Below are 12,222 nucleotides of genomic sequence, written 5' to 3' on the forward strand. Positions count from 1 at the left end.
TCTCTCACTCTGTCACACACTCTCTCTCTCTCTGTCACACACTCGCTCCTCTCTCACACACTCTCTCTCTCACTCTCTCACACACTCTCTCACTCTGTCACACACTCTCTCCTCTCTCTCACACACTCTCTCACTCTGTCACACACTCTCTCCTCTCTCTCACACACTCTCTCTCACACACTCTCTCACTCACACTCTCTCTCCTCTCTCACACACTCTCTCACTCTCACACACACTCTCTCACACTCTCTCCTCTCTCTCACACACTCTCTCACTCACACTCTCTCCTCTCTCTCACACACTCTCTCTCTCACACACTCTCTCCTCTCTCTCACACACTCTCTCTCTCACACACTCTCTCCTCTCTCTCACACACTCTCTCACTCACACTCTCTCCTCTCTCTCACACACTCTCTCTCACACACTCTCTCCTCTCTCTCACACACTCTCTCTCTCACACTCTCTCACACACTCTCTCCTCTCTCTCACACACTCTCTCACTCACACTCTCTCTCCTCTCTCACACACTCTCTCACTCTCACACACACTCTCTCACACTCTGTCACACACTCTCTCCCTCTCACTCTTTCACACACTCTCTCTCCTTTCTCTCTCACACTCTCTCTCTCCAATCGGATGAAGATGGCGGAAAGAGCCGAAGCTGACGTCAGCCGGTGGCGAAGGAAAGCAAAGCAACAAGAAGGAAGAGCAATGGCGACACTGGAGCGCAAAGTGCCCAGTCCCGAGGCGTTCCTGGGCAAGCCCTGGTCCTGCTGGATCGACGCTGCTAAAGTGCAATGTGCGGACAGTAAGCGGCCTCCTTCTTTCTCCCGCGATCGCTTTGTGAGCTGGCAGCGCTGCCGGCTTGGGCTGCGAGTGGCCCCTGGTGTCCTCCATGCTTCCCCTCTGATAGCCAGTGATACAGAGAGACAGACAGAGGCAAAGCACACACACAGGCTGGAGCAACAGAGCTCGGCCGGGGCCCAGGCTCTGCAGCTCTCTCCCAGCCTCTGTGTGTCAGCCTGACAGTCCCCGGGCCGCCTTCCAGGCTCTCTCATTGTGAGGAGGTTGAGACAGTGGCTGTATGTTTTTGCAAAACGATGAAAGAAGTGTTACCCCCATGTGGCCCAGGTAGAGAGATAAACACTGGTAATAAAATTGCTTCTTTGGCTAACGATGTGTCACTGATTGAACATCACTACCATGTTGGCTTTATTTCTTTTTTCATTTACTCATGTGCAGATACAGAATCAGAAGACACTGGAAAAGAGGGTGGAAAGAATAGAGAGGTGATGAGGCTTAATAAAGAAGGTAAGGGTGGCAGTGATGCTAAAGGCAACAACACAACATTATCCTGTAAATACAAAGTGTTGTATAGTTTCCATGTGCTACCTGCTGCCAATCTTTCACAGGTATTGCAATGAATGAATGACAGACTTCTGACACCGTGCACAATGTTTACATTCATTGTGTGTGTCAATACTGCTCACAGGGCATAGAGATACAAAGGCATTAAATGCTTTCCATTACACACAACACATAATCTTTTGTAATTCAAAGTCAAGTTTGATTTTCAATTGATCTTATCTACAGCTTCTGTATCTCAATCCAATCCTGATAACGACTTATGTTTTGTAAACGATATTGTCTTTCTGTTACATGTGGGAATTTTGTTATTCTGAAGTTTTGAACACCACATTTCACCACAATGAATGTGTGAAATGGCTTTAAAATCTTGAACTTTTGACCAAATTCCATTTAATTGCTAATGTCACAAACACATCAGCAGGGATTTGTTCTTCTGGCTCGCAGTCCTGCTGATATGTATTGTCTGAATAAGTTAAAGGGGGCATTGCCACCTAGCATGCTGAGTTCCAGGATCAGCTAGGAATAACCCTTTCCAAAGAAAAACAGTCCCATGTTGGCTACTATGAAAAGGCTCAAATACAGCAGATGCTGCTGTACCTGGTACATGACAAAGTGGTTTTGAGGTTTTAATGCTGAAATTTTCACTCAAGCTATAATTATTTTTTTAAGTAAGTTAATCAAGATGTGTCAGTGATAGTCATGTTATTATTAAATATTGTGTCATTTAGCAGTTCTTGGTACATGGAAGTGAAGTGTCTTGCGGGTTTTATCATTGGCATTGATGCTACTTTAAAACCTTGAGTCCTGTACTTTATGTGCGTTTTGTGAATCTGGAGGTTACCTTTTGGTGACAATCAGTCACGGGTGTCCTCTCACAACTGTGGCATCCACATCCTAGTCTGTTTTATTCTTTCACATGAGTTAAAATATCTTAATTCTGTATCACCAATAAAATTTACTTTATGTCTGCATGGAACCACAGTGTGAGTGAATTACACAATAATTTCAATGTGGGAACTATTTTCTTTGGTTTCCACATTTAAGTCATTTCTATTGTCTTGTGCGCAGTACAGTTAATGTTCACAGTGCTTTTGAAATGAAAATTCTGAGCAAGTGAATTGCACTTGCTAGTCTTCACTTTGAAGTGTTTTAGTACCATACCTTCTCGCAGTCGTCCATTGTCTTCAATAAATAGTCGCATAAAGAAAGGAAAACACAGTGAATTTGCAAGCTTGAGAGATCTTCTATATTTTGTAGCTGTCCCTCCCACCACCGACTAATTTACATTTTCTGGGAAGTCTTTAATACGTTGTATTCGTACATTATACTAAACCCCACCAACCAATTGATCATAATGTTTTTGCCTTTTTTGTTCAGTTTTACTTGTTCTTGATGTCTTTATGATTTTTATCTGTGATGACTTGTGGTGAGAGAGCCCTGTGACTGATAGTTGTACTTGCTAGAGTTCTGCGTACTGTACGTTGGGGTACGTTCTATGTAATAAACTGGAGTAGGGCTGGGTGGAGTTGTTTCTTTAAAAGCCACAAACCTACAATCTTAATTTTAAAAAAATGCAGTTAAGTTTTCAAATGAGTTATGTAGCCAGAAACTCCAAACAGGCTTTGGGAAGTTTACAGAGGGCTAGGCTTTGTTATTATTTATGAACAAATGGGGTCAGTTTTTACCCTGGCATCCTATTGATGTTATTGACAGGATAAATATCAGCATGGGTTTTATTTTCTGCAAAAATGGGCAGATAAGAAATCTGGTTATAAATCCCATGTGTAAAAAAAAAAATTGCTTTCAGAAGGCCCTCAATGAGGTGTCTTGCAAGAGGCTTGTTAGAAAAATTCAGGCATATGGTATAAGTGGAAATGTAGCAGCATGGATAGAAAGTTGGTTGATGGCCAAGAAACAGAGTGTTGGGGTAAATGGCTGAAACTGGAGAAGAATTGGAAGTGGTGTACCCAGGGGTCAGTACTGGGTCCACTTTTGATCTTTATATGAATAGCTGATTTGGATTTGAGTATAGGGAACATGAAATTTATTGATGACACAAAAGTATGAGTTTTAGCATGCGATGTGGAGGACTGTGAAGACTGCAGAGAGACAGACAGGGGGCACATGCAATTTATTGTGAATAAGTGTGAGGTAATACTTTTTGGGAGAAAAAACAAGGAATGGGAGAATACAGTTTATGGAAATACGCTCAAATGTGTGGATGAATATAAAGATCTAGGAGTTCAAGCTTGTAATTTCCTGAAATTGTGAGTACAGGTAGATAAAACCAAAAATAAAGGCTATTTTATAAACAGGGACATAGAGTACAAGAGTAAAGAAGTAATGATGAATTTATACAAAACATTGGTTAGGCCACAGGTCGGGTACTGTGTGCAGTTTGGGCACCCAATTATAGAAGGACATTGAAGCCATAGAGAGTGTCTAGTGTAAATTCACCAAGATGATGCCAGAGATGGGAAGCTATAGTTATAAGGAGTGAGACTATTTTCACTGGAGCAGAGGAGGCTGAGGAGATTTAGTCGAGGTTTTTAAAATTAACGGTTTTAGATGGAGTGACTAGGGAAAGGCTGTTGCCTCTGGTTCGGAAGTCAGTGACGAGCAGTCATCAATTTAAAATCATCACTAAGAGAGTAAGGAGAAAGGTTAGAATAGTGATTTTACACAGAGGATTGGAGCATGCAATACTTTTCCACAGGAAGTGGTGGAGGCAAAGACCATTGCATTCTTTAAGGGAAGCAGAACAAGATACATGGGAGAGGTCAAGCAGTGGGATTCGTTTTGGATTGCTCTCACAAAGAGCCAGCACAGATACAATGGGCTGAATGGCCTCCTTCTCTGCTGTAAATCTCAATAGTTTGAATGACTCATTTAAATAAAAATCTCCTTACATGTCTCTTAAACGTGTAGTGTGAAGAGAAATAGAATTTTATAGCCCACTATTCTAGGCTGACACTCCAGTGCAGCACTGAAGGTGCCGTCTTTTGGATGAGACGTTAAACCGAGGTCCTGTCTGTTCTCTCAGGTGGACGTAAACGATCCCATGGCACTATGTCGAAGAAGAGCAGGGGAGTTATCCCCGGTGTCCTGGCCAATATTTATCCCTCAATCAACATCATTGAAACAAATTATCTGGTCATTATCACATTGCTGTTTGTGGGAGCTTGCTGTGCACAAATTGGCTGCCGCGTTTCCTACATTACAACAGTGACTACACTCCAAAAGTATTTAATTGGCTGTAAAGCACTTTGGGACGTCCGGTGGTTGTGAAAGGCGCTATATGAATGCAAGTCTTTCTCTTTAGTAAAATTGAACATAATTTACAATTTTGCAGTTTGTGAATTAGCTGGACAATCCTTCTTTCTTGTGAAATCTAAATGATAATTTCCAACTGTGACATATCCTTTATCGATAGATTGACTTTCTTTTTGCAGCCACTGGCAATTGCGGCATTTAACTTCTCTGATAGTAGACAACACTTGGAGACCGTCTACAATATTATTATGGAGGCAAATTATTAACTTTATAAATAGTCCTTTCAAAATAATTTCTTACTTGTTACCTGTACAATAAATTATTCAGACTTTAATTCCCTTTTCAATCCATGTTTATAACTCAAAAGAGTAATAGGAACATAATAATTTCTTTTATGTTGACAAATTTTAGTAGATTGTTCGACTAATAGAAAAAAAATCAAATTTAAATTTCAGGCAGTTTTAACAACAGTTGACACTTATCCACTGTTGAGCGGTGGGCTCTACTAAGGCTCAGAAGTGTTGTTTGGAATGTGTTATGCAAGGAGGAGGTTTGGTATTAGCTGGATTCTGTATAATGGGGAAAGGAAATTTGAAGAGAGAACACAGTAGTGTCATGAGCAAAGCTAGTAAGGAAGACTTAATATTGGCTTAGCAACCTACTGTGAATTATAAATTGCTGTGAACTGCCAGTGGAGTGGCCTGTTCTTATGAGGTAGTTATTGCCAATGCTACAGAGCACTAATTGATTGTGAAATGAAGAGTAGTGTGATAATAGTTATATTATGGCATTGTAACCAGACTCTCTCTTAAATTGAGAAACTAGGCGAGGATTAACTTTTCTAGTGCAGAATGCCACCAAGGTTGAAAACAGCAGAGAAGCTCATGAGGTAGATCTAGTTGTAGTAATTAGGTGATGTGAAACTTGAATTTTAAAAGCCTGAAGATTTTATGTGGAAAAGAGGATAAAGAGGAAAACATTCCACAGTTTTGAAGTCCTGAAAGAATGAGTGGGAATAGGAGATGATGCCTGGAGTTTGCGGTAGGAATAATGGTGAGTCTATCAGCGCTCACCGTTACTAAGGTCCAAATCAGACAGCAACTTCAGGTGTCCACACAAGCACAGTTAAACAGGGAAATCAGGAAGTTGCTGTCTGATTTGTTCAGCTCCTCCACAAGCTTTGCTAACCTTGCCGAGAGATTAGTCATTCAAACACATGAAGGGTGTGAAGTTGTGGTACTCACCATTAGATACCCACTATACATGCCAGAAAAAGTTAGGGCTTGTCCATTCAAGTGTAAGTGAATTTTTTAATGGCATGATAGGTCTTAATTACTACCAAACAACCTCTTTGGCACTGAAAATTTACTTATAAAAGTGTGATTCCTTTAGATTTTAATTATTGTTGGAGATTTTATAAAAATTAAAATAAAACATTTTTTTACTTAGAACTGTCTCTTTTATATCTCTCTCTCAATCCCATCTTTCTTTCTCGCTCTTTATTTTGCTTTTTGTACGTGATTTTACATTGAATTAAATATTCTACCTTACACTTCCTGGTTTAGACTCTGCATGTCTCAATAAGGAATCTTCGACCTGATTGGTTGAGGAGACACGCTGTTGCTTGTCCTATTGACATAGATCCCAAATCCCCTGTAGAGGATGGTGCACTGTTTTGGACTCCTGATGACTGTGTAAGTTGTTGCGCAAAAGTCCACAAAAAGTCTGGGCAGCTGCATGCGTAATGAACGGCGCGCACTGTTCATTTGCTGCTGACTGCAAAATCCAGGCTGATGTATTACAGCAACGATACAGGGAAGGGGAAGAACATTCAAAGTTGGTGTATTTGGAACTATAGAGGAGTAAGAGAAGAATGCTCACAGGACCATATTAGCATTGATGGAATAGAGAGAGAGCGACAAGAAAGATAGACTTGTCAACAGACATGGAGGAGAGCACTGCAAGAAGAATGGAGCTTGAATGCTTTGAGATGTGAAGGAAGTTGAAGAATGTAGAGTGGAATCATCAGAAGAAGAGTGGGTAGAGTTGGATGATGATTGAAGGAGGTCATTGATCTGGAGAGATTATGAAAGGGTTTGATAGGGTAGACGTTGAAGATGTTTCTACTTGTTGTCGGGGGGGGTGGGTGGGTGAACTAGGGGCCACAAATATAAGATAGTCATAAATAAATCCAATAGGGAATTCAGGAGAAACTTCTTTACCCAGAGAGTGATTAGAATGTGGAACTTGCTACCACATGGAGTAGTTGAGGTGAATAGTACAGACGTATTTAAGGGGAAGCTAGATAAACGCATGAGGGGGAAATGAATCGAAGGTTATGCTGTTAGGGTGAGATGAAGGGCAGTAGGAGGAGGCTCGTGTGGAGCATAAACACTGGAATAGACCTGTTGGGCCGAATGGCCTGTTTCTGTGCTGTACATTCTATGTAAAGGAACAGAATGAGAGATTTTGAAAAAAACAACAATTTTTGCAGCAATGTTTTCCCCATGTTTGTACTACAGATGCAGGTTGGCAGGAGGTCATTGTGGGAGAAGCGCCATGCATATCCACATTTTAACTGTCCTGTGTGTGGGGCAATGAGGAAGAGTAGGAAAGTGAGCTCATTGCAGACAACAAAGGGCAACTTGTACTTTGATAGCACCATTTATATTTAATGAAACAGTAGGTACAAGGTTAGAATAAGATTTGGTACATAATTAAAAAATTGGGTGAAATAAAAATGCAGAGTTGAAATGTCAATAATTGAACGGTTTGATGATAATTAAAGCACAGCAATGAAGGAGTTAATTGACTGCAGACTGAGGGAAGAATTGCTTTTCTCACAATATGCAGCAATATCATAAATGTCTTGAGAAAGAATGTGTCAGGGACCAGAGCGGTTCATCCCCACCACCACCACTGTCTTGGGATTTGAGTCAGACTGGAAGTTGGAGTCAGCTTTGTTTCCTTTAATCTGACAGACTTGATAATCTTCGAGTCTTTGCTAAATTTGGCAAAGTGTAAACTTATGTGACTTTTACTTTTTGTCGTCACACTTTAAAAATTATTACTTCAATTACATTTTTTTGTTGTTGCATGAACTATGAGTCTGGTGCTTCAGTTGTCTCGCGCGTCCAAAATGTGTCCAGACAGCACATGAACTTCTGCCTATTCATTAAAGCTTAAATGCAGTGTGCTGAAGAGCAGCATAGTGTGGACAATTTGATGAAATGAAGACAAATTCTGAGCCAACAATTCACTCTTGGTTTGCAAGTTTCATTTGTTGTCAAGTTAGGCATTAATTCAGGTGTCCTGTTCAACAATCTTGTATTCTTGCTGCAAGACTGCTGAAAATAGCTGTCAGCTTTCTTTGCGGGGTGGGGGGGGGTTCTTTTTTCAGCTATGTGGTTGTGACTTACTCGGCTAAAATAAAAATAAATAAATACGGCATTTGTCTCATGTTACATAAACGTCGATAGATATGGGTCAGTGATAAATGCATTGCAACTGGTTTGCTGTGTATTGCAGTTGACACTGGGTAAGGTAGAATATTTATCCGCTAGCTGTATTCATTCAATTTGGGTTGTAATGACATGAGTACTGTACTTAATTTTAACATTGGCTGTTCTATTTTGGATGATGTGCATGTGGATTTAATATCCTGATGCTAGTCTTTACTCACGTACATCAATACGAGAGACACAGGGAGCAATATATTTCACATTATGTACTTGGTAATAAAAAAAATCAGCCTGTCTAAGGACAAGTAATAGGAAGTTTTTTTTGAATATTATGTATCCAGGACTAGAAAAAGCCACCAGACCCATGCGCGTTGGCCTGTTTTTAACCCCTGATCCAACCCTCTCTCGCAGCCCTCCCCAACCAGCTCCAAAAGTCAGGAATCCTGTGTGAACAATTCCTCTCCCATCCCTCACAGAGCGAGCCTATACATAGTGGAACGCATTTGTGCTCTCCATGTTTGGTTAATCTTTAAGGTGTTTTTCTTGACTGAATTTCTCCCCCTCCCTGAAGGCACTGACTCAGCTGGGGAACCGTTTGGCAGGCACTTCATCCAGGTAGCCGTTATTCACGGGTGAGCCTGGACACTGAGTGACAGCAGAATTCTTGAACTTGGGGGTGGGGTTTGACAGGACCGTGGCGTCACAACCAAGCAGAATCCTGAATACGCACTTACAGTAGGGATTACTGGATAGCGATCAGCAGCGGAAACTCTGGCTGATTTTTTACCACTATTACCTTTGCTTGGCTGGAGTCAGTTAATTCAGGATCTCTTCTCTCTTAGGCAGTCCCTCGGAACCGAGGATGACTTGCTTCCACATTAAAAATGAGTTCTCAGGTGACTGATGAGTCCAATGCGGGACCTACAGTCTCTGCCACAGGTGGGGCAGACGGTGGTTGAAGGGGCGGGTGGGTGGGGTGCTTGGGTTGACGTGCGCCCCTTGCGCTGCCTGCGCTTGGCTTCTGCTTGCTCACGACGAAGAGACTCGAGGTGTTCGGCGCCTTCCCGGATGCTTCTCCTCCACTTTGTGCGGTCTTGGGCCAGGGATTCCCAGGTGTCAGTGGGGATGTTACACTTTTTCAAGGAGGCTTTGAGGGTGTCCTTGAAGCATTTCCTCTGCCGACCTGGGGCTCTCTTGCCGTGCCGGAGCTCCGAGTAGAGCGCTTGTTTTGGGAGTCTCGTATTGGGCATGCACTCCCTCAGTACAGCACTGGAGTGTCAGCCTCCCAAATGTCTGTGATTCAAAGAATGAACTATACTCGCATGCAGCTGCCGTTTGTTAACTCAGCTTCTCATTGGCTGGTTACATGATATAACCCCATGCATCTCAAGTATTATTTCACGACGTGGAGGACTGTGTAATTTATATGCTTCCTGGTGTGATAAAATTGGCAATATTGTTCCCCATTCCACCATTCCTAAGCCAGATATTTTATTTCAACAACACGTTCACATGGGTTGGTGATAGTAAAAATGATGCTCGTGTTCTGTGGTGACCTGAGGTCATGTAAATCATGAGCATTACTCCCCGGCCACTAAATATCCCACTGAGCATATCCCATTGTTCAGGAAATCACAGATGTGGTTTAATTAGTTTTATGGCATGTGATTAACTACACAGTGAAGTAGTGATTTATTTAACCTGTAAAAAGGTAAAGTGTTGACAGATTTAATCAGTGCAATATGTGAAGTGACTACTTGCTGCCATTTGCTTACAATCACTCCTCAAAGTACAATTTAATAACTGATAATGATACTGGCAGCCATGATGACACCTTTCAAACTCGTACAGTTTAATTGATTAATGAGATACCTGCTGATCCATGTAATACAATATAATGGGGAAATCAGATGATCCTTTTTAAGGTTGACCATCAAGAACTGCTTAAAATAATCACCAACGTGCTTGGTAGAGGGAAAACACAGCTGTTGATGAGCAGTTTACCCATTTTATAGGACCTCATCATTTCAAATTCTGCTATAAAAAATTATGGCGCTTCCCTTACCTTAGAGGTTATATGCAGATACATCTATCTGCCTATCCCTCTGTCTGTCTCTCCTATTTGAAGCTTTGTGTCTGTAGGAATTTATAATATGATGATTGTGGAGAGTGTGTGATTGTAGTGGGTCTGCAGTGTTGGTGATGAGCACAAGTTGTACTCTGTTCGCTCCGTGTGCCTGTTCTCTGATCGCTCCGTGTCTCTGCACTCCGCTCGCTCCGTGCGCTCCGCCCGCCCTGTGTCCCTGCGCTCCGCCCGCCCTGTGTCCCTGCGCTCCGCCCGCCCTGTGTCCCTGCGCTCCGCCCGCCCTGTGTCCCTGCGCTCCGCCCGCCCTGTGTACGCCCGCTCTGTGTCCCTGCGCTCCGCCCGCTCTGTGTCCCTGCGCTCCGCCCGCTCTGTGTCCCTGCGCTCCGCCCGCTCTGTGTCCCTGCGCTCTGCTCGCTTTGTGTCCCTGTCCTCCGCTCGCTCCTTGGTTGTTGTTTGCATCACTTGTGTTGCATTCCCTACCTTGCCTGTGTTCTGCAAGTTTCCAACGCCACGTACCTTACCACCACCCCAACGCCACGTACCTTACCACCACCCCGCCCCCACTCCTGTTTCCCCCCTCTCCCATTCCCGTCCCTCCGTCCGCAATTATTCTCACTCCACAGACCTGCTGATCTCTCTAGGGCCTCAAACCTCACTCCCTGTGTTCAGCAGTTCTGTTCCATTTATGCATTAGCTGACTCTATCTGTATTTGCACTGATCCAACACCAGAAAGTCTTTTAGCTTAATCAGGAATGCTGATTATTGGGGAGATAGAAGTGATTATGTTGTGAAGTGTAACTTGAGCTGATCTATAATCCTGTACCTATAATCTTGTATTCAAGCCCGGGGCAAAGTTAGGTTTTCATCTTTTTGCCTTTCCTGAACAGAATTAGTCAATTTAGCGCATGATCCTGCAATGTTGTAATATTATTTACAATCTTACAGCTATTTCTATTTTCAGACGTTTATTGAGCACTTGTGAAATAATGGAAATTGTGAAGTAATGGAGCTTTAAGGTGCTTATATTCCGTTTTATAAAGCACTGTACTGAGACCTCAGCCTTGGGAATCCAGTGCCCCTCCCCATGTGTAATTGTACATACACTGCTTCAGAAGTACAGCAGACAAAGATGCTCTTCCAGTCTGCTGCTTTGAAAAAGTATGCCCACTGTTCAACTCTGTATGTGCATGTGTGTATTTGTGGGGTTATCATCATCCTAAGAGTTTTTGCTTCTTCAAAGCCCTTTGGGATTGCAGCAGCAATTCAGCATCGGAATCAAATTGAACATTAAGACTCGTGTTTTGTATTTCATTTTGAGTTAATAGTCGGGGTTCTGTATTTTTCTGCCTTTTATAACATTCTAGACCTGATGGAGATTTCTGCACCAGTTGCCAATTAGAATGTAGTTTATGAATGTTATCTATTCAGAAATAGTATCTTCCTGATTATTAAAAGTTCAATTATCCAAAAATTTGAATTAAGCAACATAAATAACAGAGTGGGAATCCAATGCTATAAAAATCAGATAATTTAAATTGCCTTTGCTTCTCTGCATATATATTTTTGAAACTCTACAAGCTTCCTGCAAAAACACGTACGGAGGTTATGATCAGCAGGTTTTATGATAGAAATGGAGGTTGCCTATTTTGAAAGATATTTGGCATTTAAAATTCGGGGCTATCAGTAAATGTCAACATTTTGACAGGAATGTTCTGATTATTGGGGAGCATGCTGGTTTAATACTTTGGGTCAGTGGAAATTTTAGTATTTTATTTTATAGAAAGTACTTTCTTTGACTGAAAAAGACAATTGTGTATAGTGCCATGTTCAACAGAAACTTTCAGAAAGTCAAATTCATAAGAGTTAAAATAAAATAGGAAATTCAGAAGGTCCGTTGGTACTTAGAGTTAAAATTGTAAGCTCTTTTGTTTGGTCTGGCTTGCTTTTGCCAGGTCTTACAAATAGGAACAACAATCATTCAATTCTTCAAGCCATGGGCTGACTTGTATACCAGGACTACTGTGTACAATAAC

General features: G+C 41.9%; 1 protein-coding gene across 6 annotated transcripts in view; it reads left to right on the forward strand.

The window, feature by feature from the left end:
* The first annotated feature begins 465 nt into the window (after positions 1-465).
* The window catches only part of LOC147106041 (ataxin-7-like protein 1), a 371,841-nt gene continuing 360,084 nt past the window's right edge, over positions 466-12,222 (forward strand). For 3 of the 6 annotated variants that reach the window (XR_015081322.1, XM_086008726.1, XM_086008728.1), the window contains exons 1-2: positions 467-808; positions 1,243-1,311. Coding sequence is in view for 5 of the 6 variants with exons in the window: in XM_086008726.1 (XP_085864852.1) it covers positions 637-808; positions 1,243-1,311 (241 nt within the window). In the remaining variant the exon portion in view is untranslated. Of the gene's footprint in view, positions 809-1,242; positions 1,312-12,222 lie in introns of all 6 variants that reach the window. The other 3 variants (XM_086008727.1, XM_086008729.1, XM_086008735.1) reach the window with 2 other exon arrangements.

The sequence above is a fragment of the Somniosus microcephalus genome, chromosome 16, assembly GCF_052327205.1.
Source record: "Somniosus microcephalus isolate GS21.2 chromosome 16, FLI_Smic_1.0, whole genome shotgun sequence".
Classification (NCBI taxonomy): Eukaryota; Metazoa; Chordata; class Chondrichthyes; order Squaliformes; family Somniosidae; genus Somniosus; species Somniosus microcephalus.